The sequence below is a fragment of the Engystomops pustulosus genome, chromosome 9 (genome assembly GCF_040894005.1).
Source record: "Engystomops pustulosus chromosome 9, aEngPut4.maternal, whole genome shotgun sequence".
Classification (NCBI taxonomy): domain Eukaryota; kingdom Metazoa; phylum Chordata; class Amphibia; order Anura; family Leptodactylidae; genus Engystomops; species Engystomops pustulosus.
This window is the reverse complement of record NC_092419.1, coordinates 22,303,814-22,319,739: the sequence shown is the minus strand read 5'-3', so window position 1 is coordinate 22,319,739 and position 15,926 is coordinate 22,303,814. Positions and strand designations below refer to the sequence as shown.

The following is a 15,926-nucleotide window of genomic DNA, read 5'->3' as shown; positions in this document are numbered from 1 at the left end:
GAGATCGCCGAGATCGCCATTTTCTACAGGGGACTGTAGGCTCAAGTCTACAGGGGGCTGGTGGCTGTATGCTACAGGGGTCTGGCAGGCTATATACTACAGGGGTCTGGCAGGCTATATACTACAGGGGTCTGGCAGGCTATATACTACAGGGGGCTGGAGGGCTGGCAGGCTACATACTACAGGGGGCTGGCAGGCTACATACTACCCGGGGCTGGCAGGCTATATACCTCCAAAAACATTGTTGGAAGGGCCCCCACCAGTTTGCGCCCGGGGGCCCCCACCACCCTTAATCCGGCCCTGATAGACAATATCACACATCACAGGATGAGATACCACAGCACAGTATCACACATCACAGGATGAGATACCACAGCACAGTATCACACATCACAGGATGAGATACACCACCACAGCACAGTATCACACATCACAGGATGAGATACACCACCACAGCACAGTATCACACATCACAGGATGAGATACCGCAGCACAGTATCACACATCACAGGATGAGATACCACAGCACAGTATCACACATCACAGGATGAGATACCACAGCACAGTATCACACATCACAGGATGAGATACCACAGCACAGTATCACACATCACAGGATGAGATACACCACCACAGCACAGTATCACACATCACAGGATGAGATACCGCAGCACAGTATCACACATCACAGGATGAGATACCGCAGCACAGTATCACACATCACAGGATGAGATACCCCACCACGGCACAGTATCACACATCACAGGATGAGATACCGCAGCACTGTATCCCACATCACAGGATGAGATACCGCAGCACTGTATCACATAGCACAGGATGAGATACCGCAGCACTGTATCACATAGCACAGGATGAGATACCGCAGCACTGTATCACACATCACAGGATGAGATACCGCAGCACTGTATCACACATCACAGGATGAGATACCACAGCACAGTATCACACATCACAGGATGAGATACCGCAGCACTGTATCACACATCACAGGATGAGATACTGCAGCACAGTATCACACATCACAGGATGAGATACCGCAGCACTGTATCACCCATCACAGGATGAGATACCGCAGCACTGTATCACACATCACAGGATGAGATACCGCAACACTGTATCACACATCACAGGATGAGATACCGCAACACTGTATCACACATCACAGGATGAGATACCGCAACACTGTATCACACATCACAGGATGACATACCGCAGCACTGTATCCCACATCACAGGATGAGATACCGCAGCACTGTATCACATAGCACAGGATGAGATACCGTAGCACTGTATCACATATCACAGGATGAGATACCGTAGCACTGTATCACACATCACAGGATGAAATACCACAGCACTGTATCACACATCACAGGATGAGATACCGTAGCACTGTATCACATATCACAGGATGAGATACCGTAGCACTGTATCACACATCACAGGATGAAATACCACAGCACTGTATCACACATCACAGGATGAGATACCGCAGCACTGTATCACACATCACAGGATGAGATACCGCAACACTGTATCACACATCACAGGATGAGATACCGTAGCACTGTATCACATATCACAGGATGAGATACCGCAACACTGTATCACACATCACAGGATGAGATACCGTAGCACTGTATCACATATCACAGGATGAGATACCGTAGCACTGTATCACACATCACAGGATGAAATACCACAGCACTGTATCACACATCACAGGATGAGATACCGCAGCACTGTATCACATAGCACAGGATGAGATACCGCAACACTGTATCACACATCACAGGATGAGATACCGTAGCACTGTATCACACATCACATGATGAGATACCGTAGCACTGTATCACACATCACAGGATGAGATACCGCAACACTGTATCACACATCACAGGATGAGATACCTCAACACTGTATCACACATCACAGGATGAGATACCGCAGCACTGTATCACATAGCACAGGATGAGATACCGCAGCACTGTATCACATAGCACAGGATGAGATACCCCACGGCGGTGCACACATATTCCAGAGCTGAGGCTACTGTCCTACACTCAGGGTCCTCTGGTTCTGCGATGGTCTGCGGCTGAGCAGAGACTTCCCTCTGTATCCATAGAAACTAGAGAGAGACCCCCTACCACTACCTGAGGAAGGGGCCGCACATCTCACCCCTGTCTACAAATAAAGGGTCAAACAAATCATTACAAATGTAAATTAAATATTGAGAGAATACAAGAAAAAATCTTTGGTTCGTTTTCAATGTAAGAGATGGAAAATCTGATAATTGTCAGCAGCAACAAAGTGTCAGGATTATCAGATCCAAGTGCGAAGGTCACAGAGAGAAAAACCCAGTGTCATCATCATCCCCATCATCTCAAGACTATCACCATCATCACCTCCTTACTACCACCATCAACTCCAGACTATCACTATGAAATCAAGACTACAACCACCACTATCTATCATCTCCAGACAATCACCATCATCATCTCCAGACTATCACCATCAAAACCAGACTACAACCACCAACATCTATCATCTGCAGACTACCACCAGCATTGTATCCAGACTATGACCATCATCATCTCCAGACTATCACCATCATCATCTCCACACTATCACCATCGTATCCAGACTACAACCACCATCATCTATCATCTACAGACTACCACCAGCATCATCTCCAGAGAACCATAATCATCATGTAACTTAAAACGCAGATAGATAGATATGAGATAGATAGATAGATAGATAGATAGGAGATAGATAGATAGATAAGAGATAGGTAGATAGATAGGAGATAGGTAGATAGATAGATAGATAGATAGATAGATAGATAGATAGATAGATAGACAGACAGACAGACAGACAGACAGACAGACAGATAGATAGATAGATAGATAGATAGATATGAGATAGATAGATATGAGATAGATATGAGATAGATAGATAGATAGATAGATAGATAGATATGAGATAGATAGATATAAGATAGATATGAGATAGATATGAGATAGATAGATAGATAGATAGATAGATAGATAGATATGAGATAGATAGATATGAGATAGATATGAGATAGATAGGAGATAGATATGAGATAGATAGATAGATAGATAGATATGAGATAGATAGATAGATAGATAGATCGATAGATATGAGATAGATAGAGAGATAGATAGATAGATAGATAGATAGATAGATAGATAGATAGGAAATAGATATGAGATAGATATGAGATAGATATGAGATAGATAGATGATAGATAGATAGATAGATAGATAGATAGATAGATAGGAAATAGATATGAGATAGATATGAGATAGATATGAGATAGATAGATAGATAGATAGATAGATAGATAGATAGATAGATAGATAGGAGATAGATAGATAGATAGATAGATAGATAGATAGATAGATATGAGATAGATATGAGATAGATAGGAGATAGATAGATAGATAGATAGATAGATAGATAGATAGACAGATAGATAGATATGAGATAGATAGATAGATAGATAGATAAATAAAGTAAAAAGCGGGCAGCACTCCATGGTTCAAAATTTCAAAATAAAAGGTGAACTTTATTGAACAAGTGGCGACGTTTCGGTGTGTAACACCTTCATCAAGCACACACCGAAACGTCGCCACTTGTTCAATAAAGTTCACCTTTTATTTTGAAATTTTGAACCATGGAGTGCTGCCCGCTTTTTACTTTATTTATCTATCTATCTATCTATCTCATATCTATCTATCTGTCTATCTATGGAGTGCTGCCCGCTTTTTACTTTATTTAGCTACAAGAGGATCAAGCCAGAACCTTTGTGGGCGCTGCACCCCTCCTTATTAGGAGTCCATAAGATTGTGCTGACTTGGATTTTACTTCTTCTAGATAGATAGATAGATAGATATATAGATATGAGATAGATAGATAGATAGATAGATATGAGATAGATAGATAGACAGATAGATAGATATGAGATAGATAGAGAGATAGATAGATAGATAGATAGATAGGAAATAGATATGAGATAGATATGAGATAGATAGATGATAGATAGATAGATAGATATGAGATAGATAGATAGGAGATAGATAGATAGATAGATAGGAGATAGATAGATAGATAGATAGATAGATAGATAGATAGATAGATATGAGATAGATATGAGATAGATAGATAGATAGATAGATAGATAGATAGATAGATAGACAGATAGATAGATATGAGATAGATAGATAGATATGAGATAGATAGATAGATAGATAGATAGATAGATATGAGATAGATAGATAGACAGATAGATAGATATGAGATAGATAGATAGATAGATAGATAATAGACCACACACACGCCCATCCTGCCTCTCCCGGTTTCTGGACAGGTTTGCGTGCAGAAGCCTCCACCCTCCGGCATATTGTTCCCAGACCTGGAATTAGTAACCGGGGAAGTTTCTTTGAAGATCATTTAGGTTTTTGCTTTGAAGGGAAATCTTTTATTGAAGGGTAAATCCTCCTGACAATGTGCGGCTCCTGCGGTGAGGCCCAGCACCGATCCGGCACCACTACATTCCTGCCTTGTGTCCTGATGAATAGACCCGAGGACCCGGGAAGGTGGGGACGGTCCTGACTATCAGGCGCAGCAGTGGCCATGTTTGTTTGGCTTGTGATTAATAGGACCCTGACAATGGAGGCAGCAGTGCGGGCAGCTGTGTGTCTGTGTAGTGCAGGTGTGTTTGTCTATGTGCGCACATCCTCCGCTCATAATACACCTACACAATCTTATAGTGCGTGACCAGCAAACCGTGTCCTCCTGCTATTCACAGGCACCAAAGCACAAGACAGCAACAGCTCAATGAACAATCATCCAGCATGGAGGAAATACAGTATATGAACCCTGCCCTATGACCCCTGACCTGTCACCCTCCACTGTCTCCTCTGCCCTGTCATCCCTCCACTATCACCCCTATACTTTCTCCTCAGCCCTGTCACCCCACCAAGTCACCCATACCCTGTCTCCTCTGCCCTGTCACCCCTCCACTATCACCCCTATACTTTCTCCTCAGCCCTGTCACCCCACCAAGTCACCCATACCCTGTCTCCTCAACCCTGTCTCCCCTCCACTCTCTCCTCTGACCTTTGAGTCATGTGATCTGTTCCCTGGACATGTAAAAGGTTAAGAGGTAACAATTAGAGATGAGCGAGCACTAAAATGCTCGAGTGCTCGTTATTCGAGACGAACTTTTCCAGATGCTCGAGTGCTCGTCTCGAATAACGAGCCCCATTGAAGTCAATGGGAGACTCGAGCATTTTTCAAAGGGACCATGGTTCGGGAATAAAATGTGTTATTTAATTGAAAAAGAATGTCTTCTGATAAGTTAGCAGATGTATGCAAACATCTGCAATCTATTCTTCACTGTTCCGCGCGTATATTATCTCCCGACAAGTTAGCAGATGTGAAGAATAGGATCATTTAAGTGAAAAACACAGTGAAGAATAGATTGCAGATGTTCGGCACATCTGCTTACTTGTCGGGAGATACGCTGTCTCCGTGCCCCGCTGTCTCCGTGCCCCGCTGTCTCTGTGCCCCGCTGTCTCCGTGCCCCGCTGTCTCCGTGCCCCGCTGTCTCCGTGCCCCGCTGTCTCCGTGCCCCGCTGTCTCCGTGCCCCGCTGTCTCCGTGCCCAGCTGTCTCCGTGCCCCGCTGTCTCCGTGCCCCGCTGTCTCCGTGCCCAGCTGTCTCCGTGCCCCGCTCTCTCCGTGCCCCGCTCTCTCCGTGCCCAGCTGTCTCCGTGCCCAGCTGTCTCCGTGCCCCGCTGTCTCCGTGCCCCGCTGTCTCCGTGCCCCGCTGTCTCCGTGCCCCGCTGTCTCCGTGCCCAGCTGTCTCCGTGCCCAGCTGTCTCCGTGCCCCGCTCTCTCCGTGCCCCGCTCTCTCCGTGCCCCGCTCTCTCCGTGCCCCGCTCTCTCCGTGCCCCGCTCTCTCCGTGCCCCGCTCTCTCCGTGCCCCGATGTCTCCGTGCCGCTGCCTGATGTCTCCGTGCCACTCCGTGCCGCTGCCTGATGTCTCCGTGCTGCTGCCCCATGTCTTCGTGCTGCTCCCCGGTGTCTCTGTGCTGCTCCCCGGTGTCTCTGTGCTGCTCCTCGTTGTCTCTGTCCTGCTCACCGTGTTCTGCAATGTGTTCTTCACACATATATATTGTTCTTCACATACTATTTTGTTCGCACCGTTCCGCGCGTATCTTCCGACAAGTAAGCAGATGTGCCGAACATCTGTAATCTATTCTTCACTGTGTTCTTTACTGTGTTTTTCACTTAAATGATCCTGTGTTCACTGTTTTTATTCTATTCTTCATTGTTCTTCACTGTGTTTTTTTAATTAAATGCTCGATCTCGAGCAGGGGAAATACTCGTCCGAGCAACGAGCCGTCTCGAGTACCTTAATGCTCGAACGAGCATCAAGCTCGGACGAGCATGTTCGCTCATCTCTAGTAACAATGTATCTAATGCTCCGTGATGAAGAGTCACAAAGTAACAACCAGAATCATTGATATAAGACCCTCAATAGTACAATGTTCAATACATGACCTCAATCGTAGAGTGGGGCCAGTAGTACAAGGGGGGCCTGAGAGTTCCCCCTCCCCTTAAGAAAAAGACTTAGGGTGATGTCACACATGGCGTTTTGAGGCAGTTTTTGGGGCGTTTTTAGTTAGTGCGTTTTCACATCGTACAAAATGCATGCATTAAAAAACAAATGCGGTTTTTAAAAACGCATGTGTTTTTTGAAAGAGCATGTGCTTTTGTCTGGTTTTCCGAATTTGCGCAATTAAAACCGGACAAAAACGCATGCTTTTTTTACGATCTGAAAACGCACTAACTAAAAATGGCCCAAAAACGTCCTAAAAACACCAAGTGGCGTTTTGAAACCGTTTTTGGTCCATTTTTAAACAGTCCGTTAAAAAATGCATACTTTAAAAAATGCATACATTTTGACACTTTTTACCAATTATCTTAATTAAAACTGTTCAAAAACAGATGCGTTTTCAAAAAACGCATGTGTTTTCAAAAAAACGCATGCGTTTTTTAATGGACTGCTTAAAAACGGACCAAAATTGGTTTCAAAACACCATGTGTGGCATTACCCTAATAGTAAATAATTTAAGATACTTGGGGTCTTGTGAGTTTTTTTGTATTGGGGGTTGAGATCCTATCACATCATCACTGTCACTGATTGGCTGATAAGGGTCATGTGATTCTCACTCCAGCTTTTCATTATTGGACCATGTTCACATGTTTGGTTGGATGTGTCTACGATGTTACCTTCAGTAATGGGATATAATAAGTGTAATGGGCCCCCGGTCCATGGATTTTGGGGGTAATCCCTTTATTGTTATGTTAAATATCAAAAAAGTTTATATTAAATGGAGGAAGGTTGATGATTAACCCCGGCAGCGCCACTTTGTAGCACAAACACTTTATTATTCCCTTTATTTTGTATTTGTGAGTTTACATAAAACATCTAATGGAGCCGAGAGAAGCGACTGCGAGCGGCGGCAGCGGCCGGGGAGGAATCGATTCTCTGAGGCAATGAAAGGAGATCCGTACCTTTTAATCAGATGAGCTCGGCTGTTCACATAGTTTGTATCGAATGAATAGTTCTCAGTCTGCAAGAGAAGAAAAGAGGATGGTTAGATCCTGAGACATCACGAGAGTCCACACAGGGTGAGAGGAGAGAGGGAAGGAGAGGAGAGAGGAGGAAAGAGATGAAGAGAGAAAACAGATGGGGGAAGAAAGAGAGAAAAAGAGGGGAGAGGGGATAGAGATAAAGAGAGAGAAGGAAAAGAGAGACAGGGATAAAGAAGGAAAAGAAAGGGGAAAGAGAAGGAAAGAGAGAAGGAAGGAAAAGAGAGGGGAGAGAGAAGGAAAAGAGAGACAGGGATAGAAATGGAGAGAGAGAAGGAAACCAGAGGAGAGAAAAAAAAAGAGAGGAGAAAGAGAAATAAAAGAGAGTGGAGAGAGAAGGAAAAGAGAGGAGAGAGGGGGATAGAGATGGAAAGAGAAGACAGAAAAGACATAGGGGAAGAAAGAGAATACCAGAGGATGGTTAGATCCCAAGAGAGAGAAGGAAAAGAGAGGATAGAGAGAAGGAAAATAGAGGATAGAGAGGAGGAAAGAGAGACAGGGATAGAGATGGAGAGAGAGAAGGAAACGAGAGGAGAGAGAAGGAAAAGAGAAGGGAATGAGAAGGAAAAGAGAAGGGAATGAGAAGGAAAAGAGAGGATAGAGAGAAGGAAAATAGAGGATAGAGAGGAGGAAAGAGAGACAGGGATAGAGATGGAGAGAGAGAAGGAAAAAGCGAAGAGAGAAGGAAAAGAGAGGAGAGGGGGAAAGAAATGGAAAGAGAGAGAGAGAGATAGGGGAAGATAGAGAATAAACGAGGATGGTTACATCCTGAGACATCATGAGACTGCACACAGGGTGAGACCAGAGAGAGGGAGAGGAGAGAGAGAATAAAGAGGGGAATAGAGAGAGAAGAGAGAGAGAGGTTGGTCTGAGGGGAAGAGGAAAATAAAAACAAATGGAAAGAAAAGAAAAATAAAAGGAAATGGCTAAAGATTGTAAATGTGAAAAGAAAGGAATGGAGAAAGGGAGAGAGAGAGAGAGAAAGGAGGAGGAAGAGAATGTGAAAATAGAAGAAAAATGCAAGGAAAGAGGAAGATAAATGAGGAGGTGTAGAGAGGATAGATAAAAAAGAGGAGATGGGGGGGGGGGCAAAATACAGATCAGAGAATATAACATCACACAAATGAGGGAAGGGACCAGTTATAGACAGAAAATCACTAGATTAAACTCTCTACACAAACACATTGGGCCACATTTATCAGTCATTGTGTGGTGTGTAGTATGTGCTGGGTGTACTATGTGCTGGGTGTATTATGTGCGGGGTGTACTATGTGCAGGATGTATTATGTGCGGGGTGTACTATGTGCAGTGTGTACTATGTGCAGTATGTACTTTGTGCAGTGTGTGCTATAACCCGGCTGTACTATGTGCAGTGTGTACTATGTGCAGTGTGTGCTATAAGCCGGCTGTACTATGTGCAGTGTGTACTATGTGCAGGGTGTAATATGTGCAGTGTGTACTATGTGCAGTGTGTACTATGTGCAGGGTGTGTACTATGTGCAGTGTGTACTTTGTGCAGTGTGTGCTATAAGGCGGCTGTACTATGTGCAGTGTGTACTTTGTGCAGAGTGTGCTATAAGCCGGCTGTACTAGGTGCAGTGTGTACTATGTGCAGGGTGTAATATGTGCAGTGTGTACTATGTGCAGTGTGTACTATGTGCATGGTGTAATATGTGCAGTGTGTACTATGTGCAGAGTGTGTACTTTGTGCAGTGTGCGCTATAAGCCGGCTGTACTATGTGCAGTGTGTACTATGTGCAGGGTGTAATATGTGCAGTGTGTACTATGTGCAGTGTGTACTATGTGCATGGTGTAATATGTGCAGTGTGTACTATGTGCAGAGTGTGTACTTTGTGCAGTGTGCGCTATAAGCCGGCTGTACTATGTGCAGTGTGTACTATGTGCAGGGTGTAATATGTGCAGTGTGTACTATGTGCAGTGTGTACTATGTGCATGGTGTAATATGTGCAGTGTGTACTATGTGCAGAGTGTGTACTTTGTGCAGTGTGCGCTATAAGCCGGCTGTACTATGTGCGGTGTGTACTATGAGCAGGATGTGTACCATGTGCAGGTGTACTATTTGCAGGGTGTACTATGTGCAAAGTGTGTACCATATGCAAAGAGTGTACTATATGCAAAGTGTGTACTATGTGCGGTGTGAACTATGTGCAGGGTATACTATGTACAGTTGCATGTACGTGTACAACAGTTTGCATATTCTATTCAGGGCAAAGTCAGACAGAAAACTGGTGCAAAAACTTTAATAAATGTGGCCCATTATGTCCAATCACTTCCAGAGCTGCACTCGAAATATGCCAGCTGAAGGCTGCTCTGCTGTTCTCTGATGTGCCGTGCTCTGTTGTGCTGCTATGGTCTGCTGTTCTCTCATGTGCTGTGCTCTGTTGTTATGTGTTGTGCTGTGCTGCGCTCTGCTGTGCTCTGTTGTTATGTGTTGTGCTGCGCTCTGTTGTGCTGTGCTGCTCTCTGCTGTGCTGCGCTCTGTTGTGCTCTGTTGTGCTGGGTTGCGCTCTGCTGTGCTCTGTTGTGCTGGGTTGCGCTCTGCTGTCGGATAGCCATCAATATATTCTAAATAATCCCTAGTACATGTCCTACATGCAGATGTTTTGAGTGCAGCTCTTGTGGTGACTGGAGTATAGGATGTATTACACACAGTGATGCTACAAGGCACAAGAAAGCAAAATGTCGGAGAATCATGGAAGAAAGTTACGTTTTTATAGACACATAAAATGAAACGAAAAATTTGTAAATTGTATAAATTCAGACATTTTATATAAAGTCGCATTTTTTGCCGCATGTTTCGTTCCAATAGCGCAGCCTCGTCCTATTAGTAGATGGAGTTTTCTGCGGCGGCACCTGACAGACGTGTTCACACAGCGCTGACACTTGGCTCGCAGGTAGAGCGCACAATCCTGGATATAACAGGTGCGACCTGCATTAACCCCGTCAGTACTCACTGAGTGCGGAGCAGAAACAACCAGCGCTGGTGACACGGGGTTCACAGGCGGCGGCAGCGCTTACTGCCACTTACCGCCGCTCCACCGACACCTGTCACTCCCAACCTGAGCGCTCGGCTGATTACAGAAATTATTTGTCATTCCTCTTAAAGGGTCACTCCGGGAGCTGCTGTCACCTATGTAAATTCTAGGTTTCTATCTGCACTGCAGCACGGTTTTTATTTGAATAGCAATCTAGAGCTGCAGTAAAGACTGACACAAATACATCTGAATGATATTCAGGATTTCCAGTGGTGGCAACTAGCAGCCGGGGTCATGGAGGTCACTAAGGGACGTCTCCTGGCATGTAAGGGGTAAAACTAATTTTGCTAAGGACAGGATGAGTTTGTCTTTGTAAGGGTTAACTTGTTGCACAGATTCCATTCATGTGAAGGGGGTGAGGGCTGCAGAGTGTGAATTCACACTTACACTCCATTCTCCCATCATCCTCAGGTCCGCGCCATTCATTATCACGTAGGCGAGCAGATAATTCCTACTGACGGCTGATAAAGTTGTGCAAAAGCAGGAATTAGAAATGTGGGGTTTTTTTCAGCTACACTTTTGTATCTTTTTATAACTTTCATTATCTGTTTTTAACTGTAAACATTCTGCCTTAAAGGGATATTCCACCCCAAACGGGTCTCTGTGGAATCCTCCTCATTGACGACCAATCAGCTGTGACCCTTATTTTGAAAATAAAGTTATTGTTTTGGATACTTTGTCTCAATGAAAAAGAAACAATGTAGAACCCTCTTAACCCCGTGTGTGCTCACATCTTTATACACAGCAATATTGACTAATGACGTCACGACTTGAGTATTGCTCCGCCTCCTTTTACGGAAACAAAAATGGCAAACCCCAAATTATATATCATTTTAGTGAATCTGATCCCTTTAACTGGACTTTGCTGAGGTTCTTAATATATGGGAAGGAAAATCAATGTCTAATGCTTTTAGAGTGATTCTAACAGGATGTGAAAGTATCAATTATGTATTAACCCCTCGAAGTGGACGGGAACCGATCCTGTTGAGCAACCATCGTAACTTCTGTCAGCCTCAATACAGAATGCAAGCTACAAAAATATAGCATGATGGGATCTCACTGGACAGTGCAGGCTACTATCATACCATATGGAGTCCATGGAAGATAAACTTAAAGTGGAATTTACACTTAGAAGGTTCCAGAACATTCCGGAATATCTACAGATACAAGATGGTTTTATGGATCTGCCCTAGGACGGACACATGGAAACATCAACTAAGTGTTACCATATGTAGCACAGCTGTGAGATGGGTGTCACCTATATATGGGATGTATAATGCGCCAATGATCTCACCGCTCCGGGCAAGGAACAAACAACAAACTAAGACTATTAAAATCCCATTGGATAATAATACACAGAACACAAAGTAACAAAAAGCAACTGTCAAACATTTTCCATTTTGCAGCAGTGTGAACAAAGACGAGGCTTAACCCTAAAAACTATAGGCACAAGAAAAAAAATAATGAGGATTATAATTTAAAGGGGTTTATTATTTAACTTGTATAGTAATATTTGAGGTTAAATCTTCCTGATAAGAACAAGATGAAGGCAATGTCTGGGGGACACTTTACAGCAAGGTAACTGCATTTCAAAGAGTAGTGAGAAGAGATGGGGGCGCTGTTGCATTGATATCTATGAAAAACAATAATCTCAGTGGTGAAATGTGGTACTGCAACTGTAAATAACAAGAAAAAACTTATTGGAATATCAGAATTCTCCAAAAATGAAGGTGACTGATCAAGTTTGTACTCATAGTAAAGTGTAGGTTGATCTTTGTTGATTGCTCTTTCAAGGTTACTACCTTCAATAGGCTTATAACTAGAGATGGGGGCGCTGTTGCATTGGTAGCTATGGAACATTTTCAATGACTATGGAGGTGAAGAGAAGTACTGCAGGTCACAAAGGTCAAAAAATAAATTAAAATAGGATTTAAAAACGATGGTAAGTGCTTTAGAAAAATCACAAACAAAATATAAAAGAAAAATAATCTATTTTTTAAGAAAAGAAAATATAGATTTGCATTATTTTTCCCCTGAATCGTAGACTGAGCTACATGCAGATGTTTTATAAAGAAGTTGTATGACCAGACTGAAGCCCTGAAAATGGACCATTTAACGGAAAAAAAAAACATCATTAACATATAAATTAAAAATAACAAAAATTCCTTAGATGTCATTAGGACATATGAAGGCGACCAATCACAAGCGGACCACCAGAGACGGCAAAGGACGGTCAATGTGACCACAATCTGTCTCCAGACTAATTGCTTCCTGTTCCCCAATGAGGCTAATTGTGGAGGTGCCGATGCAGCTCGGGGGTTCAGAGGTAAACCCTCATTAGCATCTAATTAACATTTCCTGATTGACAAGGACTCGTAATGTAAATATTGAACCGAAATTCCCTGAAACGCAAGATTCTGATCTATTAAATTATGAGATTTCAGGAATCACATACGTTCGGATGATGGATGAGACGAGCGCCACATATATTCACGGAATTAACACAACTTCATATTTTCCCATACTACAGGACTCTAATATTCCCAGATTTCTTACATTTATCTTCATTTGTCTGTTATCTGAAAATTTGACCAAAAATAGTTCTATTGCACAGGATTTCTATGTATTTAATGAGGGGAAGTGACATTCTGTCATCCTGTGATGAATAATTACCTCCCGGCTTTAGGTGACAGCGGAATGTGTCTGATATTAATATTGGGCCTACAGCTCCGGGTCGGGGTTAATTATTCTTTTTTAAATAATTTTTGATTGACACTTTCTCCAACGTGTCAGAAAAGGCAACATGTGTATCTACAGGTGGAGCAGAGGGATACAGAGACACATCCATATTACTATCTATAGTATCTCTGAGCCCAGGGATGCCAGAGATATTGGGGCTTATTTACTAAGACACTTTCGTCGTACTGTTCATGGTGTAACAAGTATTTAGCAAGGGATTGTGTTGCACTTGATTGGATTTTGGTGCAGCTTTGCTGGCCTCCATGCGACAGAAATGGGGAGGCGGGCCATCGGACAATCTGGCGGATTTAACTTTCAAATTGTCATGCATCAGGAAGAAGAAGGTGAACTCCGGCGGACCTGAGCGGGGAAGCGACACATGCAGGATATCGGGCGCACGATCTTAGTGAATCGCGGCACAGTGCATGATCGTCGGAACAATGCACTTTGGATGAACTCCTCGGCCAGGTAAGTAAATGTGCCCCAATATCTCATTATGATCTCTGGGCAGAGAGGATGAAGTGCAGACCTCATACTGTGACCGGAGACTAGGTCTGGGCTAACACGTATCTACAGGTGGAGCAGAGGGATTCAAAGATACATTCCTATCCATAGTATCTCTGAGCCCAGGAATTTTGGAGATATTGGGGCACATCGACCTACCCGTCCCTCGGAGTTCTCGAAAGTGCATTGTCCGACGATAATCCACTCTGCCGCGATTCACTAAGATCGTGCGCCCGATATCCTGCATGTGTCGCTTCCCCGCTCAGGTCCTCCGAAGGTCACATTCTTCTTCCTGGTGCATGTAAGTGCATTGGTTGCAACACAACTTGAATGTTAAATCCTGCGCTCAGTCCGAATCAGTTGGATCGTCCGACGGACCCCCCCACCACCATGCGATCGCATGTGACACAATCCCATTCTACCTGTCAAAACGGCGCAAATCCCGAAAACGTTGGGAAGTCCGATGGAAATTTTAAGAAATTATTATATATTGTATCCATAAAATCCATAGGATTCTGATATCAGGTCCCCCAGTCCATATCAATCATTACACCATGCATATTACATGAAGATCATTTGCCTGAGAATAGACATTATATAAAAACTGGGATAATATTCTTTCACCCAGATAATAACTCAGAGCCATAAAAGAATATTTTTTACTGTGCGATCCGGAAGATGAAACTTTTTTTGTTTTGTTTCCAGTTTTGCATAAAACAAGTTATTTCTTTCCTTGAATTCATTTTATTTATAGTGTCTTCGATTCTGGTGAAAATGGGAGAAAAAATAATAAAAAAAGAAAAAAAAATAGAAGAAAATATTTCAAACTGCAGGCAGGCGGCCAGAGAAAACATGCAATTTCCATCGGTGAAGCCATCCGTCATTTCCACAAGCCTCTTCCTCTCCCTCTTCATCAGAACTGGATCTAATTCATTTATCAAATTAATACCTCGTTTGGAAAGATAAATAAAAGCTGCGAAAAAAAAAAAAAAAATTGCAGCTGCTTCCACTTACAAAAAAAAATGATCATCCATCCATCGACGGTTAATAAATTCAGCCGATGCATCAACAAGTCTGGAGCTGAGATAATCAGACAGTGGAGAGTCTATAGAGCCGCACATCCAGGCTGATTAATCTGCAAATCAAAGTGTGACCACTGGCGGGGACGAGGCTGCCGAGCCGAGATAATAAAGCCGAGCCAACGCCACCGCTTACCACTGACCTCTCCTGCAGCACAATGCCTCATTTACCTCCTAGTCAGGAACACGTTATCCAGAGAGCCGGGGTAACCCTGCGCAGTCCCCCGGTAATGAGTGCCCACAATCATGAAGACTCCGCAGAGTAAAGCTTAAATCTCTGCATCCTACGAAATGGCTCTCAATACAAAGACGCCTATTGTGGCCTTTAAAGAACAGACAGGGGGGCTCAAAATGCGTTTCATTATCACTAATACAGTGGGAATATAGTCCTTAGAATACTGAATTAGATGTGGATGCAAGTGTCTCTCTTCAAAATACTCCCCATGGAATATCACCATGTACTGATACTCAGGTGATGTGATATTGAATGGTCACGCGTTTCGATCCCTACCTTAGGCGATGCATAAATAAAATATTCTGCTGTATATAAAATACGAAGTCATTGCAGAAACTATGAAGAATTGATGTATCTATTCAAATGCTTTGATTGTAACTAAAGGCTGAGCTGGTTCTGAAACGCGTTGCCTTGGTAGATGCAGTAAAATGGTTTTATTGTTGTCAGAATTGTAAGAAGATCAAATCCCTTTCTGAATGTGTTACCTTGATTTATTCAGTAAAATGGTTTACTGCTACTGACTAGGTAAAAGGACGAAGCAGGCTCCGAAATGCGTAGCCTTGGTGTATGGAGTAGAATGGTTAACTGAAAACTAAATGGAA

The 15,926-nt window shown here is 43.3% G+C and overlaps 1 protein-coding gene across 8 annotated transcripts in view; it reads right to left on the bottom strand.

Annotated features, from left to right (window-relative positions):
• Nucleotides 1-15,926, bottom strand: part of PCDH19 (protocadherin 19) — a 135,488-nt gene that overhangs the window by 48,659 nt on the left and 70,903 nt on the right. For all 8 annotated transcript variants that reach the window (XM_072125643.1, XM_072125644.1, XM_072125645.1 and 5 more), the window contains one exon: nucleotides 7,634-7,692. In XM_072125643.1, the coding sequence (XP_071981744.1) occupies nucleotides 7,634-7,692 (59 nt within the window). The remainder of the gene's footprint in view (nucleotides 1-7,633; nucleotides 7,693-15,926) is intronic.